At 43.9% G+C, this 19027-nt stretch overlaps 4 protein-coding genes across 4 annotated transcripts in view; all 4 read left to right on the top strand.

Moving 5' to 3' along the window:
• Positions 1-9559, top strand: part of LOC117584532 — a 33205-nt gene extending 23646 nt beyond the window's left edge. The window contains exons 3-6 of the mRNA XM_034273482.1: positions 419-554; positions 8183-8445; positions 8514-8637; positions 8707-9559. Of these exons, the coding sequence (XP_034129373.1) occupies positions 419-554; positions 8183-8445; positions 8514-8637; positions 8707-8807 (624 nt within the window). The 3' untranslated portion in view covers positions 8808-9559. The remainder of the gene's footprint in view (positions 1-418; positions 555-8182; positions 8446-8513; positions 8638-8706) is intronic.
• A 2000-nt stretch (positions 9560-11559) lies between these two features.
• On the top strand, positions 11560-12118 carry LOC117584212. Its single transcript, XM_034272980.1, has one exon. It carries the CDS (start codon positions 11615-11617, stop codon positions 11984-11986), a length of 372 nt encoding a protein of 123 aa, XP_034128871.1. The 5' UTR covers positions 11560-11614; the 3' UTR covers positions 11987-12118.
• Positions 12119-14234: 2116 nt separating this feature from the next.
• On the top strand, positions 14235-15467 carry LOC117584664 (putative gustatory receptor 36c). The gene is made up of 2 exons (XM_034273692.1): positions 14235-15260; positions 15315-15467. The coding sequence occupies exons 1-2, from the start codon at positions 14235-14237 to the stop codon at positions 15465-15467; spliced, it is 1179 nt and encodes a 392-aa protein (XP_034129583.1).
• A 136-nt stretch (positions 15468-15603) lies between these two features.
• On the top strand, positions 15604-18805 carry LOC117583957 (uncharacterized protein CG31750). The gene is made up of 3 exons (XM_034272659.1): positions 15604-16683; positions 16748-16922; positions 18747-18805. Exons 1-3 carry the CDS (start codon positions 15604-15606, stop codon positions 18803-18805), a joined length of 1314 nt encoding a protein of 437 aa, XP_034128550.1.
• Positions 18806-19027: the final 222 nt, after the last annotated feature.

Here is a 19027-nt window from a genome sequence, read left to right as displayed (position 1 = left end):
TTATGCTGTACCCTTGCACCGCTCCTCGTTCCGCCATTCAACTTTTAGTGTGGAAATTTCGTGCGATTGTTTCTAGATATTTCATGGCCTGTGTTCGGTTTCTCGGTTTTCAGGCTTTTCTTTATGGCTTTGGTTTGCTTTTCTGTAACATTTCAAGCAAATTAAATTTCTTCATTGATGAAGGCCACGCCTACTGTCAGTCAGTCCAGCCTGGGCTGGCCACAGACCCCAAACAAAACTAATAATAAACTGTGAGAGGAGTTTGGAATCTGCTGGTTGCATCATCATCAATCTTCGTTTTGTAAAAAGAATTTTGTTGCAGAAAAAAAAGGAAATGGAAATCCATTAGAAAAATCTTGAACTCTAATTGCATTTGATTTGTGTCGACTCATTGTTGTATAATTTGTCTCTCTTGCAGCTGCGTAACTCCTCGGACACACAGATAATCCTGCGACGCGTAACACTCCAAAGCTCTGGGCTCTACCGCTGCGAGGTGTCCGGCGAGGCGCCAGCATTCAACACCGTCTCCGAGTCCGAGACTATGACCGTTGTGGGTAAGTTCTTTGTCCATAAAAAATGAGATAAACGGAAGGTGCGGGCGGTGCTGGGTGTAAAATGAACATGGACAGCCGTGGGGCGACAACAGAAAATTTAATTAAAATGCTAATAGTCCCGGGCAGTCAACAATGTTGTGAATGACATCTGAAGTTGCAGCAGAGGCAGAGCCAGAGATGTGCAACATAATTGGTGGGGTGCCGGCGTGTGGATGGATAAGCAGCGAAAGCCGAAAGGCCGCCCAAAGGATTGACAGACAGACACAAGTTAAAGGATAACAGCAGAGGACTCCTGTCACCAGATACGTAGAGAGAAAACCCATTTAAAGAGACATCCGAACCATCCTGAAATCAGAGTCCGAGAATCTGTAGTCGCATGTAAATTGCATGCAGGTTGTCAGCCCCGCTGTCAAGGAGTCTTTGATGGTTTCTTACTCACACACACACACTCGGATGCCTCGGGCGCAGATGCGGGATGAAGTAAAATAGTCGAACAATCTTTGAGTTCAGTTTATTGAAGCTTGAGACCTTAAAGAGCGAGGAAGAAGCTATGGAAATAATAGCTAAAACAATTAGCAGGAGCAGGAAAATTGTTCCTCGTTCTGCGGTGATATTTCCCTTGCCATCAATCCATCAGTAATCTACCGCAAGTACTTTTCCCTCTATACATCGCTTCAGTTCAGATCTTCAGCGACATTAATCAACATAATAAAATTGAAGTTTTCAACTCAACTTTTCCCTGTTGCAACAAGGAAACATGAGACGGCTTTAAGGCGTTCCATGGCTCAGGTGTCGCTGACACAGATGGTGACCGACCCACCATCATCGTAAATGAAATTCATGCAACATGGCAATGCGTTGCAAATGGCATTGTCGAGTCGAGTCAACTCCCATGCTCCTTGTAAAGCTCGCCTCTTGTTCGCTGCTTTTAAAGGAATTCTCTCTGACTCTCTCTCTCTCTCGCTCTCAATCTCTTATTTCTACCCACGTTCCTGTTCTTTCGCTTTCTTTACGGTTTCAATGTGTTGTTTTTATTCCGTGCGTTGGCAACCCTAGACACTGGATAGCACTCCGAGTGTGCAAACCCCCCAGCCGCTCTCCCGCTCTACCACTCTCTTGCAGCTTCCATTCCTATCTTCTTTCGCTTTTTTGCTCCTAATACAACTGCATAATCTAAGCAAACAATTGAAATGGAATTTTTGCAGTCGTCGTCGCCGTTGCAGACTCTACAACAAAGAGTCGCCCCATGTGTGTGTACAGAGAAGGGGCGTGGCATATACCCTGCAACTGTCACTGCAATTTTGAAGTAAAATTATGTTTTCATGTCCCAGTCGACTTTTAACTAGAAGAAATGGTCGTCGCTTGCTCCAAGACAATGGGCGCCAGCTGGCATTTGGTTTCACTTTACATATGCGAAGAGGGGAACTCCCCATGCTTTGGGGTTCGATTCGGGTCTCCTTCAACCAACTTTGCCTCGACTCGCCTGAAGTTAATCACAAATTTATAAACTCATAAAAGAATCAAACGGTTATCAATATGTGCAGCGCCACCAGCAGCGCAACCACTGGAATTCCCCTGAGTACCAGACCCAGAACATCATCTAGAGAGTCCCTCTTCCTGCCTCTAGGCATTAGCTTACGAGACGGGGGTAAGAGTCAGAACCACGCCCATTGCCCGGGACAACACGCACTAAGCACATTTCATGCTGATTTTCATTTTGGCCATTCCCAGAGCTACCAACCCTCCATCTTCCTCACGACATGGTCGCATTGGAATGTCAGGGAAATGGAAATGGTTTTGCATATTAAACAATGTGTCTGGGCAGCCAAATTGAACGATATTCGAACCAAAGTCGAAGGGCAACATCGAGCAAGAAAAAAAGAAAACGCCAGAGAACATAAAGAAATTGTGGGCGTTGCAAATCGAACCCAAAAGTAGGAAGAAGAGTTTAGGGGAGAGAGAATCTCATCATCAACAACTGTGTCAGCAGCATCATCATTCTTTGGGTGGTATGTGAGGATGGCGTCACCCGGGGGATGGTGGTGGTGGCGGTCCTGCTAATGCAAGTGAACCATAAAATATGCTTTAGTGCGGCTCTGCCACGATTGTCCCCACAGAGACCCCTGGCATCGCCCCCCAATGTGGGTGGAAATGTTAATTTTTGATCATAAAAAGCCAGCGAAAATTCTTGCTGTGCGGGAAATCTTTTATGGATATGATTTTCGAGGGATTCCCAAGCTGATTTATTGATAGGAAAGCTGGGCAAATGGTCGGAGTAGGTTGCGATGAGCAAACACTGAAATTGCATTCACCACATGGATGATGCAGAGCAGAGCAGCAGCGCTGTTAACATCGCAAGGTAACAGTTTATTACCTCTGTTACCTGTCTCCGTTAACAGCCTGTTGCCTCTCTTCGGTAACAGTGCACTGTTACCCATTATCTAAATGTCTCTCATTTTCTCGTGTACATTTTTATACTTTTCACAGGTGTAGCTGGTTAGGTATATTAGAAGACAATCCTATTCCTCTTGGACTCATTTCTCCCCACCCATGAGATCTGCTCTTTCTTCTCCTGCTGATATTCCATCTGCTTCATTTGCTGCTTCTCTTCACTCTTTTCTTCATTTACTTCCTTGTGGATTGTTATTTACATTGTTTGCTGTCAGAAATTGTCTCCTTCGTTTTTTCATCTCACTTTTCTTCTGTCACTCTGTCTTGCCCATCTCTCGGCAGTTGTTTGAAAACAGCTAACAAAAAATTAAAAGAAACGAAACGAAATGGAAGAGAACGGATATGAAATGAAAGGGAACTGCAGAATTGTCATTCCACTGTAAAATCGCAACAGCTTCTTGTTACTACAAAAGTACTTCAGTCCGGCACCATGGCTCCGCTTTCGCTTGCCCTTACTCCACTTTCTCTTCCATCCAGTTCCCCTGCCTGCCTCCCCCCACTTCCTTTTAGTCCGCAGACCCCTCTCTCATTTGTTATCTTTAAGTTTGCATATGGCAACGATTTTTAATGCACGGTACAAGACTCCCGCCCCGTTCCTGCCGTTCCTTCTCTGTTCTGCTATTTCGCTCTCAGTTGCGGCATGTTTGAGTTAAGACAACATTACAGTTACCGTTACTTCCTGAGCTCTTCCTGTATCCGTATCTGTATCTGACTCTTCCATATGTATCCATACATATGTGTGCGCGTTTGGCGCGTTGTTTTATAATTAATGAGCACGCAAGGCTCTCAACGCTTGGCACATGTCCTGCTCTCTCGCACTTGCTGTCTCTCGATGGGTTCTAGGGATCCTAGGGTCCTTGGGCAGGTCGGTCCTCTACTTGTTCCCCTCCTCTGAATTTATGGTTAAGTGCACTTTAAAGGACAAACACATATATAACTCACTTTTCCCGCTGCGTTTCTTTTTTTTCGTGCCCCTCAAGCACACACCAACCCCATTCTCATACTCGTCCTCGTACTCGCACTCGTATAATGTGATCGCTTATCGATTTTACAATATAAAAAAAGCAATTGCCTGCATAAAGGACCAAGACAAGGATGTTCTTGGGTCCGCACCTCCGTGGCGGCACCCCAGAGAGCAAAGTTAAATGTGATTTTTATGAGCTATGAGAAAAGTTGGGAAAGGGCGCAGGCCGAGGCCACTCTGCCGCAATATTTATTGTTGCTCCTTGCTCTGGTCACACTAATGAGCTGTAAATTCTCGAAAGAGGCCCGGCTCCAGCTCCAGCTCCAGCTCCAGCAGTTCAGACATTCATTAAAGTTTAGTGAGAACAATTGTGGGGAATTCTTAGGGGAAGAAGTTCCTTCCTCCAGTAAGACGTTAAGGAGAGAATATTTTGTAAAAGTTTTGGGGGAGCAGGCTTTTAATAGGCTTGTTAACGTCTTGACAACTTCATAACTGGGTGATATAATTTCATCATCATTGGATAGCTATTTAATATGTGAATCTTAGAAACGGAACCTCGAGAGACGTGTGGATCGTGAGAGCGATCGTTAACAGAGCCCTGTAACCGGGCGCGGCAACAGACTGTTAAGTTGGGCTGTTAACAGCGCTTGGAGCTGTTGCCTTCAACAGTCTACCAGAGCTATCCCCTGCCATTGTCTCAGGGTGTACTAAGTTTCAGTTTCTGTATATTTTGCATCAGCCATTATTTATTTCCACAGACGACTGACATTTAGAGTGGAATAAATTTCCCATAACTGGGTGTAAATCATTTCAGCAAATGTTTATTAAAAATTTTGAGATAGAGAGAGAGAGAGAGAGAGCGACAGAAAAAGATAGTCACTTGGCTGCTTTGGCAAGGACTCTACATGTGCATAATCCACTTGTTCCCCAGAGGACTACGGACTACGGACTACAGACCCCCTGCAAACAGAACAAGCGAATGACTAGAGGGGGAAATCTAGGCTCCAGCCTCAGCCTCAATCCATCTGCTGCTCATTGCCGAAATCCCAACCACCTGACCCAGCTTATCGCTTGCCTCAGAAGAAGCTGCAAAGTGCGCTTGAGAGAGAAGGAAAATTCAGAGAGGGAAAAACATGCCGCAGCATATTAAAAGGAGACCACCAACAGGGCCGAACGGACGGACGCCCATTTAAAGTGCTCACTGTAGTAGCGAGCTGTTCCCTCCCCCTTGTTGCTGTTGTTGTTGTTGGTGTCTGCCGCTGCCCCTGCAGGTGCTGGATGGTGGCGGCTGCCTTAGACACTTTTTCACCTGGTTTCGTTTTTTCGCCTTCTCTTTGAATGCACAAAAGGTAGCAAACGAGCAGTTAAAATGCTCGTCTGTCCCCCCCCCCCACTCACCACACTTTTTGCCGAATAAGAAACTGCTTAGTCATGGCGAAATGCCGAAAATATACTTGAACCATGCGGCTATTCAACATTCAGCATTCGCCCATTTCCCACCCATTTCCCCCCAGCATTTCTCTTTTAGCTTTTAGTTTTTGGGCTTATTGCAGGAGCTGCTGCGGGTTCCCCCAGTGTTATCGTCTCTCTCTCTCTCTCTATCTGTTTCTGGCTGTGTTCTACCTCTGCCTCACTCTTATTATTCTCCGCTTTCCCTGTGCTTCTCCACCTCTTTCTCTGCCCCCGAGCCTTCGCCGTTGCGTGCTAAGTCTGGCCAAAATAAATTGCCAAATCATACAAACATACACTCAGGACATCCATGTGTGAGGGTATGAGGGTACTGTACCTCTCCCTCACCCATTCTAGCAGTCTCTTTTGTCCTGCCGAGGACTCTTCATGGGGGGCTTTGGTGTCCCATTAGATTTATGCCACAAAATACAATTTAAGTGCGACAATATGGCGTTGACTTAAAAAATGTTCACATTATAAATAAACAATTATCAGAACACAACCCCAAGGACAAAGGTGAGCAAAGGAAAGGATTCGAGCACGGGTTTTGGGCACAGGTTTTGTGGCAATAAATATCATGCAGAGATAACATTCAATTTATATTGCAGACCATTAATTAAAGTTAAGGTTAAGTTGAGTTATTTTAAGGAGGAAATTGTTGTCGATCAATAGTGTAAACAAGGAATTTCTATGAGCAATCAGAGATTGGGAAATATTTAGGGGCATAATAAATCTGTAATCCATATCCAACAATGCTGGATATTGATTTTCGGAATACTTTTGAATGTATAGTCAATTTTGTATCTACAAACAATTTGTCCACAATTTATTGTGGCAGCTCCGGACGCACATAAATGTACCTTTTTTGCTTAATTTAATTTTGGTTTATGACAATTCGCCGAGTGGCCAACTGCAGCAGCCCGAATAAATTTGCCCTGGCAACAGAGTGTACAGAGAAAGAGAGAAATCATATTTTCAATCTCTCCAAATGTGTTTATCAAAAATGCATTTCACCAAGTTGGATTTTTAGATTGTTTCCTTTATGCGTTCCTCTTTCCCGGTTGCATGTTGCACCCAAATTGAGTTTACCATGGGATTGGAGAGCGAGGACGGAAGAGAGAACCAAAGCAAAGTAAACTCTACTTTATAAATTACAAATAAGCAAACGGAAAATCCAATCCAGAAAAGAGCAACCTTCAACGGACTGGACTGGACTGGACTGGACTGGACAGGACTTTTTCTTGGAACTGGAACCGGACCCGGTTTGGTTAGACCCCAGAACCAGAAAAGACCCAAATGCCAAGCCACAAGAAAACCCTCGAACGGCTTCTAAGCAAAATTAATATTTGGAAAACCATTAAAAATTAATTTTATTTTATGCCACACACACACACACACACACACACACACACACACAGAAGCAACAGCAAATGCTATGAGGAAGAAGATTTCCCTGCCTTCCCATTTTTCTTGGTTTTTGGCATGAAAGAATATTTATAATGCATACAGAAAAACACTCCGGCCAGTGAGCCAGGGGCAGGGATATATACAGGAGAGTGGGCGTGAACGGCGCCTCAGGGGAGGACAGACTGAGGCCTGCTCCTGGCTTTGGTCCCACTTGACTTGGTTTTTATATCTGCACATGCATGGATAATAGTGTGTCGGGCGATGTCGGATATGAAGCACCAGAGGAGTCCAAGACAATGGCCAGGGGAGCAGAGACTTATGAGGGATGTGTGCCCAATGATTTTTAGAAATGAGAGTGAGAAACACGTGTGGCAGACACATTCAAATATTTATTAAAGTTATTTGGATTTAGTAGAATGAAAGCGGAGAACAACTATAAAGCGTGGTACAGAAATTTTCACTGATCGCTAGAAAAAGTTTATGGGAAAAAGGGTGCAAAGAATTGACTCCACTTTTCGAGCTTCCATTGTTCTTTGTACATTTTAAAGAGTATTTTATGAAAACAAATATTCCCTGTGGCCTTCCAATATTTGTTTTTGTTATGCACAAAAAATATGCCCAAAAGGCATGAGACGGGGGCACTTGTTTGGATGTGGGTTCTTGGCCAGATGGCCCGCTCAGCTCACCCAAAAATTGTACAACTCTCAGCCACCCACACAGACCAAAACACACATCCATTCACGCACAGATGGAAACAGAACAAGACAGACGGACACACATACACATGGCCAAATAAACTTTGAATAAGCATTTCGTGAGACCCAAAGAAAGTTTCTTTCACTCGGAAGATTCCCAACCCCTTTCGCTCACTGGCTGCCTGCCACAAATCTCTACATAAATCTTGGGAATGCCGAGCAGGCTCCACTGCCATCTATCCTTGTGGGGCAGTGGGGCACATAAGCGTTGCTGCATATAAAGTAATAAAACAAGAAAGCAGGGGAAGGCAGTCTCTGGCTAAATAAAACGTATCACGAAATGGCCAGCTAGCTCGGCTCTAGCAAAACATTCAATTTCCCCGGCTCATTAAAATTAAATAACTTAGCTTGGGCGAGACTGACAAGGAGGAGGAGCTGGCTCCAGGCTGTGGGTGATAGTCGTGAGACGAAGGTAGATTCAGGCTAAATTTAATTGAAGTGCAGCCCAACGAAAGCTTAAGAAAACAATCATAACAGTGGGGGAATTATAAATGTCTAGCATCAATGTTTGTAAGGAAGGGTTAGGTTTGATGGTCAAGGATGAGGAGAGGAGATCACCCACCCAATTGAATATCCCTAATGTTATATATATTTTCTTCCAGTGACACCCAACCATGGCCCGAAGATAACCGGCGGACAGCCGCGATACCAGATTGGGGACACTGTCCGCGTCAACTGCACCTCGTCGCCGTCCAAGCCGGTGTGCCACCTGAGCTGGCTGATCAATGGGGAGCCGGTGCAGAAGGCACATTTGAGGCAGTATGACAAGATAGTGGTCAATCGGGATGGACTGGAGATGGCGCGCCTCGGCTTGGAGTTTCGAGTGCGACCTTTTCACTTTAAGCACGGAGATATGAAGCTAAAGGTAAGTGGCACACATGAACTTTACTCTAAAGGTGACTTATTTAACGATTTTCATGTGAATCATTGCAGTGCGTGGCCAAGATCAGCTCGTTGTACTTGCAGAGCAATGAGGAGAGTGTGGAAAGCGATCGTCAACAGCGAGCACCGGCCCTGGAATCCCGCGAAACGGTGGCAGCCAAATCCAGCACTATTGGTATATTCCGTAGCCCAAACTTTGAGTCCCTATCCCACGAACACCACTAACTGAATCTCTTTTTTGCAGGTGCCGCTGGGTCACGGCTACCCTCCCATCTCGTGTCGTTGCTGCCTCCAATGTTGCTGCTTCTGCTGCTCCGAACCTGGCCCTGGTCGAGGGCGAGTTAACTATCTTCGGCCTAAGCTGAGACTCTGAACAGAAATCCGGGGAAGGGGAGACATACATACTAGCATATTAACTAGCACAGCAGCTGAGTCCTAGTCAATGTGGAAAAGCTAAACATATCCTATGCCAAAATCTCAAAGAAAACGACAAATGAAAAGATAAATTCAATCCTAACCGGCGGTTCAATTCGAAATTCAATTGATGTGTGTGTGTGCAAGAGGAAGATATTCAATATTGAATGAAATATTGAAACGGAAACGGAAACGGAAACGGAAATGGAAAACTACTCAACTCGAGCATTTAAGCAGAGGCTAAGAAACTGTATATAATTATGCATAATTTTAGGCAATTATTATTGTAAGGAAAAAATCGTTGTTTAGGCAAAAAACTTGAGACAAGATAAGAAGAAATACATTCGTTAATCTTTTGTGATATTTTCTTGATTTTGAAAAGGAGGGAAATAAAATATTATACGAGTAGCGAAAACTTTTTAATTCGATTACTTCTCCATTCCATTCCTCTCCTTCCTTTGTATTTTATCAACCTTTTTCGGGCATATCAAAAGCGACTTACATTTCAATTGTAAAAAATATCCATCGATTGCACAATGATCCGCAAATGAAATCACATCTAAAACTTACCCAAAAGAAACTTTGCATTTACTTATAAGAGCAACTAACTTAAGACCCTAACGGAAGTGTAAGAAAACTGTAAAGCAAACAAATCGAAACTAATTTTAATCAAGTAAAATATCAAAATATTCAAAAAACTCTTCGAAGAAATCCAAAATATACACATAGTAAAAATTTGATCAGAAAGCTGTACATAGAAAGAGCCGTGAAGGAGCCATGGATTGTAAAAGTTGAAAACTTTCGAATTTGGCAAATGTTTCGATGAGGAAATAGATCTAAATGTACTATGAATAATGGGCGTATGCCTGAAAGTAATTGAATCAATCAGTGCAAAGCTGCCGGAACCCATTTGAATGGCTCCTCTGTGGACTTTGGCCTTCCCATTGCAATTGGAAATGTTCTTTCCCTATGAAAACAATTTTTAAAATTTCCAACAATTGTAATTTGGAGCAAGAACTTCTTCAGAATGTTAAAGAGAAATAGAGTTCCAGAAGGAATGAATCCAAATAAAAAACGAAAATAATCTTCAAACACTTTGGAAGCTGTTAGCTCTGATTGTAGGAGCTTATCATGCCTATCTTCCATCTGTTTAAAGTTATTTGATTAATAACTAAATATTGTTAGGGTGCAATGACCATATCCAAAATGTTGCTATTACAAAAAGTTGAATTACTTTAACTTCTTTGATGAATGTTTTTACACCCGTTCCACATTGAGTCACCCCTCTATAAGTGTTGGCATGAATGTATCCCTTGTGAAATTAGCAACATGCATGATACTAATCCTTTGGCTTATGCTAATTTATCTTGAGCTGAGTCAGAGGCACCTGGGATAAGGTTCTGCCCGTACTCTCGAGCAGTTGATGCCCAAAAACTGGTGAAAATTGACACAGACATGCATGGGGCGAAAATGCGCAACAAACCGCATTAAATGCATTCAAGTCCAAACAAACTAAACAGCCAACAAACAAGAGGCCAACAGCAGTTCATGACTCATGCCGCGAAAAAGGCACAGGGAAGGGAAAGGAAGTGCTGGTGAGGGGATTGCATGTCTGGGGCCTGGCGTGTGAGAAATGCAATCCATTGGCCTGGCGCGGCTCATTTGCATACAAAGCCGTTGGTTCGATTGTGGGCCAAAAGGGAACAAATGGCCAGCAGCACGAGTATCTCGGGCATTTCTTTGATAGCCAACTGGGCCACTGGCAGCTTGGCATTGATTGACCGGGCGGGGCAGTACTCCTTCCTATAAATTAGCCAAAATGAATGTTTACTGTAAACTGTACATAGCCAGAGAGGAGTTTCAACTCGAATGTCATTAGATGTTAAGCAGAAGGAAGCGCTGAACAGCTCTATAAGCATATTCTCCATTCAAATCTAAGCAAATCTTGTGCGTGTTGTAAATTAAAAACAAAATGGGATAGCATAAACCCAGAAAAACCAAAACCAAATCAAAATTTGAATTCAAACAAGAGAGAAATGTGAAACAAAATGAACCTCTCTTGTTGGATTGGTTTTTAGCTAAGGAAAATATCGTAAACTAAACCTTCCAGCATTATCCATTATCCTTCACCATTAAATTTTGTTCACATTTATTTTTCCTCATTTTTTTTTGTAATTAAGAAAGAATCAAATGTTCAAGACAGAAATTTAGTTTGTAAAACTGAACATGAAAATGATAAATAAAATAAGTGAAGAAAAGGACAAGCAAACAATGGTTTTGTCTTTCAATTGAACAGGAAACGCATTTCCGTTTCCGCTGAGCACTGGCCCTGCCTCCATTTCTGCAAAAGCATTTGCATTGGGCCACTTTGACGGCAGCTCCTCGTTTCCTGTCCTTCTTAGTCCGGAGTTTGCCCTGTGGCATCTATCTTCAAAATCGAAATTACATTTTACAAGAAGCAAACAAATGGATGAATAAATTGTCGAAGATCTCCCTTTGTCACAAGAAGCCTGGGGCGAAGTTATTCCTTTTTGGTTGAACTATGATGAGGCACCAAAGTTTGTGGACCACTTAAATTGGCTGGGAGTAGAATGTGAGATATGAGATTTAATCTATATTTTGTGTTAAGATTTGTTGGTTTTCTGTAGCTTTAATCGTAGTTAACTCTGCTCAAACACTTAAATTTACTTTCTAACACACAGTTCCAGTTTTTGTTTGACTTTTAAACGCCTACAAAAATGAAGCAAGATCAAATTATATTCACGGACCAGCTGCTGCATCATCGATGCGTGGCCAGCCGAGCCGAAGAGACGCGCAAGTCTTGGATGGAAAATGAAGCCTGGTACCCGGTGGTGCAGCGGCAACTGTACTCCCGCTACGGTCAGATCTACAAGGAGTGCCTCGAGCAGTACGGCAACGCCAGCTTTGAGTACTTTGCGAAGCGGATTCGCTTGCGAAAGGACTTCCAGGCCAACACTGCAGCAGCTGGCCAGGAGCAGGAGAGGGAGTCCGAAATTTCGATGGATCACCTGAAAGACTACAAGGTGTCCAAGACGACAAATGGAGAGTACGGATTGGTTAAGCCATCGCGTATATTTTACTGCTTCTAAATTTAAGAGTGTGCTTGACATTTGTCGAAGCTTAATGGATTTACTTAGGCTCCGTTCATCAATTTTTGGCAGTATCAAAGACAAACGACTGGAAGTAAATAATTAACACTATGATAAAGCGGCGAAGTTACAGCGTTCGGTAGTTTTCCTTGTACCAAATCTTTAATCCGTCTTCGCACGGCCACACTTTTTTGGAAGAGCAATCGTTTATAAAGCAATGTCTTTAAAAACCCTTAAACCAACCAACCCATTATCAGCAAAAATGTATTGCGGAAACATTTAGGCATTGAATGACAGTAAAGCGGGGAGGAGGTGTCTCTGAATGGTAAGCAGGAGAGAGGTTGTAAGGTTTTGTAATAGGTTTTAAATTAATTTTATATGTGCGAGTATTTCCTGGGGGCTGCACTCCCAGGGCAACACTTTAATGTTAAGGCACTTGGCTCGTAAATTGGTAATGTTGTAAGCCCGGATTTATGGGCCCCGTTTTGGCTGTGTGCCAGTCTGTTTACCATAATTACCTGTTTATAATTAATTAAAATGCAATAAGCGTAAATTTGATAAAAGTGCCACGCACATGCTTACGCTGCACAGTAAATATCCAGCCACCCACTGGCCAGCGTGTCAGCAGTTTTTTAGCCAGCACTGTGTTCGCTTTACGGCCGCTAAATTAATTTAAATCTATAAACTAAATTACAATCGAATAGATAAAGCGTAATAATGCGCTACCTGGAATAAATCCATAAATTACACAAATGCCCAGAACCTGCACAAAATCCCTTTTCCACTAACGCTTCAAATAAAGAGTTCGACTTTCACTCCCTCGTTGTCCTGCGCTTATTGACCATGAATAACTAACGGAAATGCAATACGAATGGTGGTCACGCTGTTCACTCCCGCCAGTTACGCCCCACTCATTCGATGATTCATTGTGGATGCATGTCCCTGTCTGTCCCTGTCTGTCCCTGTCTGTTCGTGTGTGGAAACTTCCTTCGTGTGGACTTTAATTGTGGCGACATTTTGATTTATGACGACAAAAGCTAAGCTGAATGACGCATCCACCCATTAGGGACTGAAGGACAAGGTGTTTGCCTTGTGGTGATACATTTCAGTAATGGATTTCACAAAATTGATTACTAATTGGCAAACGTAATTGAATTTAAATTTACTTCGGAGTAGAGGTGTTAAATATTCCCAAAGTAAAATTAGCTGCATGTTTCGTAGGTAAAGTTTTGCAAGGAAACTTTATGGCCTGGGGTGTATAATTAGGCTTTCAGGAGGTTCCCTCTCTGTATAAGTTATTATCGGGGTAACTTGGAACTTTGATGCCTGGAAGCATATCAAATTATTTCTGAATGTATCACTCAAATGATAATCAAGTCGGGTCGAGCTCTAAACGAGTACAAGAGGCGGATATTGTTTGGCTTCCCAGCCTAATAATATATGGTTGTCTCTAAATCATAGTCACTTATGTGTTTTGTTCGTTATTTGCACTGCCCACTGTACCCGTTCTATACAACCGTTCTTTCGTGTCTTCCTTTCTTTTCTATTCTTTTCTTATCGCTCTCTCGCGCATGAGTCACACTCGCGCACTCTGAAGCTCGCCTTCGCTATCGCTCTCTCGATCTTTCGCTCTCGCTACCCACCCTTGAATGAGTCTCGCTTCCTCTGCTGGCGGCTTCAGAAACTTGCGGTACAAAACTTGACACTTGCAATGCGCTGCGATTGTCATCTTATTACTCTGCTTCTGCTGCTCTTCTCCTCTGCTGTGTTCGCTCTCTGCCGTTTCTGCCGTTATTCCTGCTGCTACTGCTGTTGATGTGCTCTGTCGCTAACCGATGCATACTCTCATATCTCAAACTCTCTCTTATATATGTATGTTCCTACATATGTGTTTACATAGTTACTTCATTTCATCATCATAAAATATAAACTCTTAGAATTAATTCGCTACCAACTACTTGTCAATAAGTAAATGCACATAGACTTATAAATATAACTCTGGAATAAAGGGAGAAGAGATAAATTTATAGAAAGTTGTAGCTGCCAAATTACCCCACTTAAGGTCATCAACACATGACCCCTAAAAATTCTGCTTTATTAACCTTTATACTCGACGGACGATCCCATCTTATCAAAAATCTTCTTGTCTGTCGGCGCATTAGGCTCATTAAAAACACGATATTGATTATTGCTTTGGGTTCGTCGCCGGGACGCCGAGCAGCATAGAGTTGGCTTTCAGTTTGCCAAAATGGTTGAATGGGCTAGTCTCGTCCTGAAAAGCATTTATTACTATGGACATCTCATAGGCGTAAGTAACTTTGACTTCGATTGGAAAACCGGTCGTGCGTACACCTCAAAAATGAGCACTTTCTATGCGATTTTCGTTGGTTTGATGTTTCCCACACTGCTGGTTTTCCACTGGTACGGGAGGACCCAGTTTAAAGTGATCTTCGGGAATGTCAACATGTTGCACGAGTACGTCATGGTTCTGATGAGCGGCCTGAGGATATCCGCTGGCCTTATAACGCTGCTCAGTCAATGGCTAATGCGACGACAGGTGATGCAGCTGTCCCGATCCCTTTTTCGCCTGTACCTGGAGCGCCCCGAGGTGAAGCGGATGTGCCGACGAGGAATACTGACAAAGTTTTGCATTGCCATTGCGACGGACTGCATCCAAGTGTGGATCAGCCTGGATGCTTTGGACAGTAACGTGGACTTGAGCATGTTATTTGGACAGTTTCTAGTCTACTCAATGACGTCAATTCTCAACTTGGCCGTGACCCAGCACAGCTTTGTCATGCTCTTCATCCGTGCCCGGTACCTGCTGCTCAATCGGGAGCTCCGTGAGGTGATCGACGAGGCGCATGGGCTGAGCCACAGGCCGCCGCGAAGGGGCGTCTTCATCTGCAGGTGCTGCTCCCTGGCCGACAGAGTGGAGGCGATAGCCAGTCTTCAAGGAAAGTTGCAATCCATGGTACAACACATTCGAGACTTATACGCCATTCAGGGCCTGTTGGTCTTTTCGGGGTATTATCTCTCCACGGTGGGCACTGGTTACCTTGGGTACACCATTGTCAAGCTTGGTCTCAAGGACCTTGGCATGAGCTACAGAAGATTGGCCCTGATTGTGTGTTGGTGCTTTTTCTACTACTTGGATGCCTTCCTGAATCTGTTTGTCACATTTTATGTTCTGGACGAGCACCAGAAAACGATCGTCTTGATGGAGAAGCGAACGCTATTCGCAGCGGGTCTGGATGTCCGCCTGGAAGAAGCTGTAGGTACAAATACATTGCTCAAGTTCGGTTTTAATTGGTTGACTATCCTGCAGTTTGAGAGCCTGCAGCTGCAGCTGATACGAAATCCACTGAAGTTAACTGTCATGAAGGTCTTTCCCATCAGCCGCAGCTCTACCACTGCCATGTTTGGCTCCATCCTGTCCAACTGTTTATTTCTCATTCAATACGATATGGAATACTTTTAATGTAATTCGCTCGTTAAATAAATTGAATGTCATTCCAAGTAGAAGAGGATTTCTGTTCCCTAATTAATGGGAGCAATTAATCCCAATCAACCCTGCGACACTTGACCAGCGACCAGTCCATGCAGTCCATCAGAGAATGCCAGTGGAAGGACACACGGAAAGCGGCAGCAAATGGCAGACAAGGCTCCTTCGATGGACTGTTTTGGGCATCGGCTGGACCCTGTATCTGTTCTGTCGGGGCTGTGTGATTGGCCAGATGAAATACGATCCTCTGCAGGGTCAGATGATCATTCGGGCGCGTGGACTGCTGACCAAACGCATAGCACTGATCCTTAAGCTGGCTGTACTCATTTCAGACTATTTTGGAGCCATATATATTTGCATGGCTATTGTACCACTTCTGCCGGACATCGACAATCACAAACGGAATCACAGACGGATATTCGAGAGTCTCGTGACTATAATTATTATGGTGCTGGCCTACTGGAACGTCGGCCGTTTGCTGTACTGGTTGAGCAGCCTCGGCTACAATCGATCCATTGTCCGGGTGGTCAATGAGGTCATCCGATTGCACTCCCTGATCGATCGCTGCTTCGGGCCGCTCTGCTTGACGCAGTTGCACCTTCTGTTCGTGCTCTTGGCCGAGCTGCACATGACTGTCCTGCACTTCTTCAACTGCCTTCGCATTCAAATGTGTCTATTCCTGTACAATATCGTGCTGTTGGAGATCTTCTTCAGTGCCTACATTGCTTACCAGTTGCTCCTGCTCTCCTGGCTGTCCAGCTTTAGTCTCTTTCTGCATCGCTTTCGGACACCCAGTCGTGGGCAGCGCTCCAAACTCCTGCGGTTGTTCCGTCTCTACGCGCGGGTCAGCAATGGACATCAGGCGATTATGGAGCTGTGGCTACCCGTGGCCAGTATGCTCTTCTCCAGCATCGTTGGCATGGTCGTCGATTGTTCCGTTATCGTCAACTGCATTCTATTCAATCACAGCCTGGACATGGGCCAGAAGTGGGAATTGATCTTCAGACACTTGGGCAGCTGTCTGGCTCCACTGCTGCGGATGCTTCTCATAGGCATGTGCAACGACTGTCTGACTCGTCTGGAACACCTTCTTAGTCTCCAGCTGCTGGGCATTGATCTAGGAAACAAACTGGAAGCTGACTACCAGATGGACCCTAGGCAGGAGAGCTTTGCCAGGCAGTTGAGAAATCTGGTAAGGTCTTTTGGGATTTACTCAAATCTAATTGAATCTTTAATACATTAATTTCCGATTGCAGCAAACCTGTTTCGATTTGCAGACGCGTGCCCAGCCGATTAGAAACCACGTAATGAGTGTGCATCAAATATGCGGTGGTCCCTTCTTCCTGGAATTCTTTTTCTGTACTTTAATCAACTCCTTCAGCTGTGTTCAGTATGTTTTGAGCTTGGGCAAGAAGTCGGAGAACTTTCAGGGTTTCTTTTATGCATAAGTTGAGGAACCTTTGGGAGATTTCAGTTGAAAATAAGAAACTTCGAGCGGGAACAAACATAATCCACAAAAACTCAATTTTTAAATAGATAAGCATCAGAATTATTCCCCTTTTACTGTCAGTAAAAGTTACAAGAGCATAACATATATTATTTTAAATCAGCCCTAAATTTAATTTAGCCAGAATAAAGTAAATTTAATTTGAAATTGATTTGTTTTTGACACATGATGGAAAACTACAATTAAAATGGATTACATTTGCTCGCCATTTAATGTGGAATGACAGAGAAAGTTTCCCATTTCGCAGGATCCTTTTTGGCCATTTTTTGTGTGTGTTTTTGGGCTTGAGTTTAAGCACCGGCCAGCGCACATAAATTTCAATTAACATAATTTTAACTCCGGCCAGCGAAGTTGGGCAACAAACACGACGGCCACACACACACACATCCAGCCAGTCGGCTTGGGCTTGGCGGCATTTTCAATTATTGTCTGCAGCAGAAAAGTTTTTGTTGCCCCCCCTTTTGACTGCACTTTGCCGACCCACCTAATGCACTTGACTCTGAATTGGCAGGGGGTGCCCCGGGGGCTGGACTGTACCAACACGGAGGCGACTTTAAGCCGCATATAGCAAATGGTCGGAGGCAAAGCAAATTGCTGAAAGGCGCTTATGCAAAGCGATCAAAATGCGATGCGACTGCGAATGGGAATAGAACGGAAGGGGAATGGACTGGAACGGGGAACGGGGAACGGGCCCAAGGCCATAAAACCAATTTGAAATTGTTATTTTAAGCGAAAGTAAATCGCCAAGAAAGGGTTGACGTTGACTCTGGCCAGGGATAAGGGCAAAAGTGGTCGAGAGTCGTAAAAAATCAAATATCGGCTGTGCTTGCCGCTGCCTTAAATCGGAATCAACCATTTGTGGCAAGATAAGGATAAGGGGTCGAAAATCTTTTTTGCACACACGCTCAGACCCCAGCCGCCACATTGTTTAGATATATAAAATTTGCCACAACACACTCCAGTCCTCCCTCCCAGTGCCATACAATTTCCAGGTAACGAAATGTATTTTCTGATGAAATCAGCAGAAGCAAAAGGGGCTGCAAATCTTTAGGTGCTAGTAAAATTGGCCAACATAATGAGCCCAGGAGCCCCTCGATAAAATGTAAATCGATTGTGAGACTCAACACGAAAAGATTTAGATTTAGGATGCTTCTGTGTCTTTTCTATGCGTTGTGACTGGTATCCAGTGGATGTAGACTTGGATTTATAGCGAAAGAAATACATTTCCATAATTTATCTGCAATTGGAATAATGAGTGGATGTCTGACACTGTCACGAATGGAACTTTGAGCCGTCAGCTGCTATGCAGCTGTGCTGACATTTCCACCAACACGTAACTGCAATGACATGAAATCATTTCCACTTCCATTATCCATTTCCATCCATTTCAAAATGCCACTTATTTTGGACAGGATCCGAGGTCCGTCTATGGCCCGGCTGTGCCGCTTGCATGCCATTAATTCTACAAATGTTGTCCAGAATCTATATAATTTACGGCTCCCGGCAATGCCGAATGATGTGCCAGAAATTGCAGGCAGCACACCAGACAGCACAGTGCCAAAAGGAGGACTCCAGAACAGAGACTGGCTGGCAGGCAGGCAGGCAGGCAGAAATTTTTTATTTATTTTTATGAGTAATTCTGTTACTTGCCACGCATTTTTATTGCACTACGAGAATTATGATTGTGGCCATTGGACTGCCGGTTGCTTCTATGTTTATTTATGCTTTGTCCTCTGGTTTCCTTCCAGCTACGGCGGAGACCGTCGGCACGGGTGTGGACTACGAGGAATCTTCGCTGTGGGCGTAAGCTGAAATGGGGCGCATTTTTGCATTTTATATCTCTAAGCACAAATATAAGGGCGAAGACTTTTGATGGATTATGAAATATTTGATTGATTTTCCTGCACATTTGGGCTCCCCTTCATCGCACAATCCGCACCTGAACATGCGTAAAAAAGCAAAAGAGCAAAATGTGTGTGTAGAGAGAGGACACTGGACTCAAAAAGAAGCAACGAAAATAAACAAAAGC

This window comes from Drosophila guanche, unplaced genomic scaffold, assembly GCF_900245975.1.
Source record: "Drosophila guanche unplaced genomic scaffold, DGUA_6, whole genome shotgun sequence".
Classification (NCBI taxonomy): domain Eukaryota; kingdom Metazoa; phylum Arthropoda; class Insecta; order Diptera; family Drosophilidae; genus Drosophila; species Drosophila guanche.
Note: the sequence above shows the minus strand (reverse complement) of the source record. Positions and strands in the feature narration are given on the sequence as shown.

Coding starts and splice junctions, on each gene's coding strand:
- LOC117584212 (XM_034272980.1), top strand. CDS start 11,615: ATGAAGCAAGATCAAATTATATTCACGGACCAGCTGCTGCATCATCGA.
- LOC117584664 (XM_034273692.1), top strand. CDS start 14,235: ATGGTTGAATGGGCTAGTCTCGTCCTGAAAAGCATTTATTACTATGGA. Junction 15,261..15,314: donor ATGTCCGCCTGGAAGAAGCT/GTAGGTACAAAT, acceptor ACTATCCTGCAG/TTTGAGAGCCTGCAGCTGCA.
- LOC117583957 (XM_034272659.1), top strand. CDS start 15,604: ATGCCAGTGGAAGGACACACGGAAAGCGGCAGCAAATGGCAGACAAGG. Junction 16,684..16,747: donor CCAGGCAGTTGAGAAATCTG/GTAAGGTCTTTT, acceptor TTCCGATTGCAG/CAAACCTGTTTCGATTTGCA. Junction 16,923..18,746: donor GAAGTCGGAGAACTTTCAGG/GTTTCTTTTATG, acceptor GTTTCCTTCCAG/CTACGGCGGAGACCGTCGGC.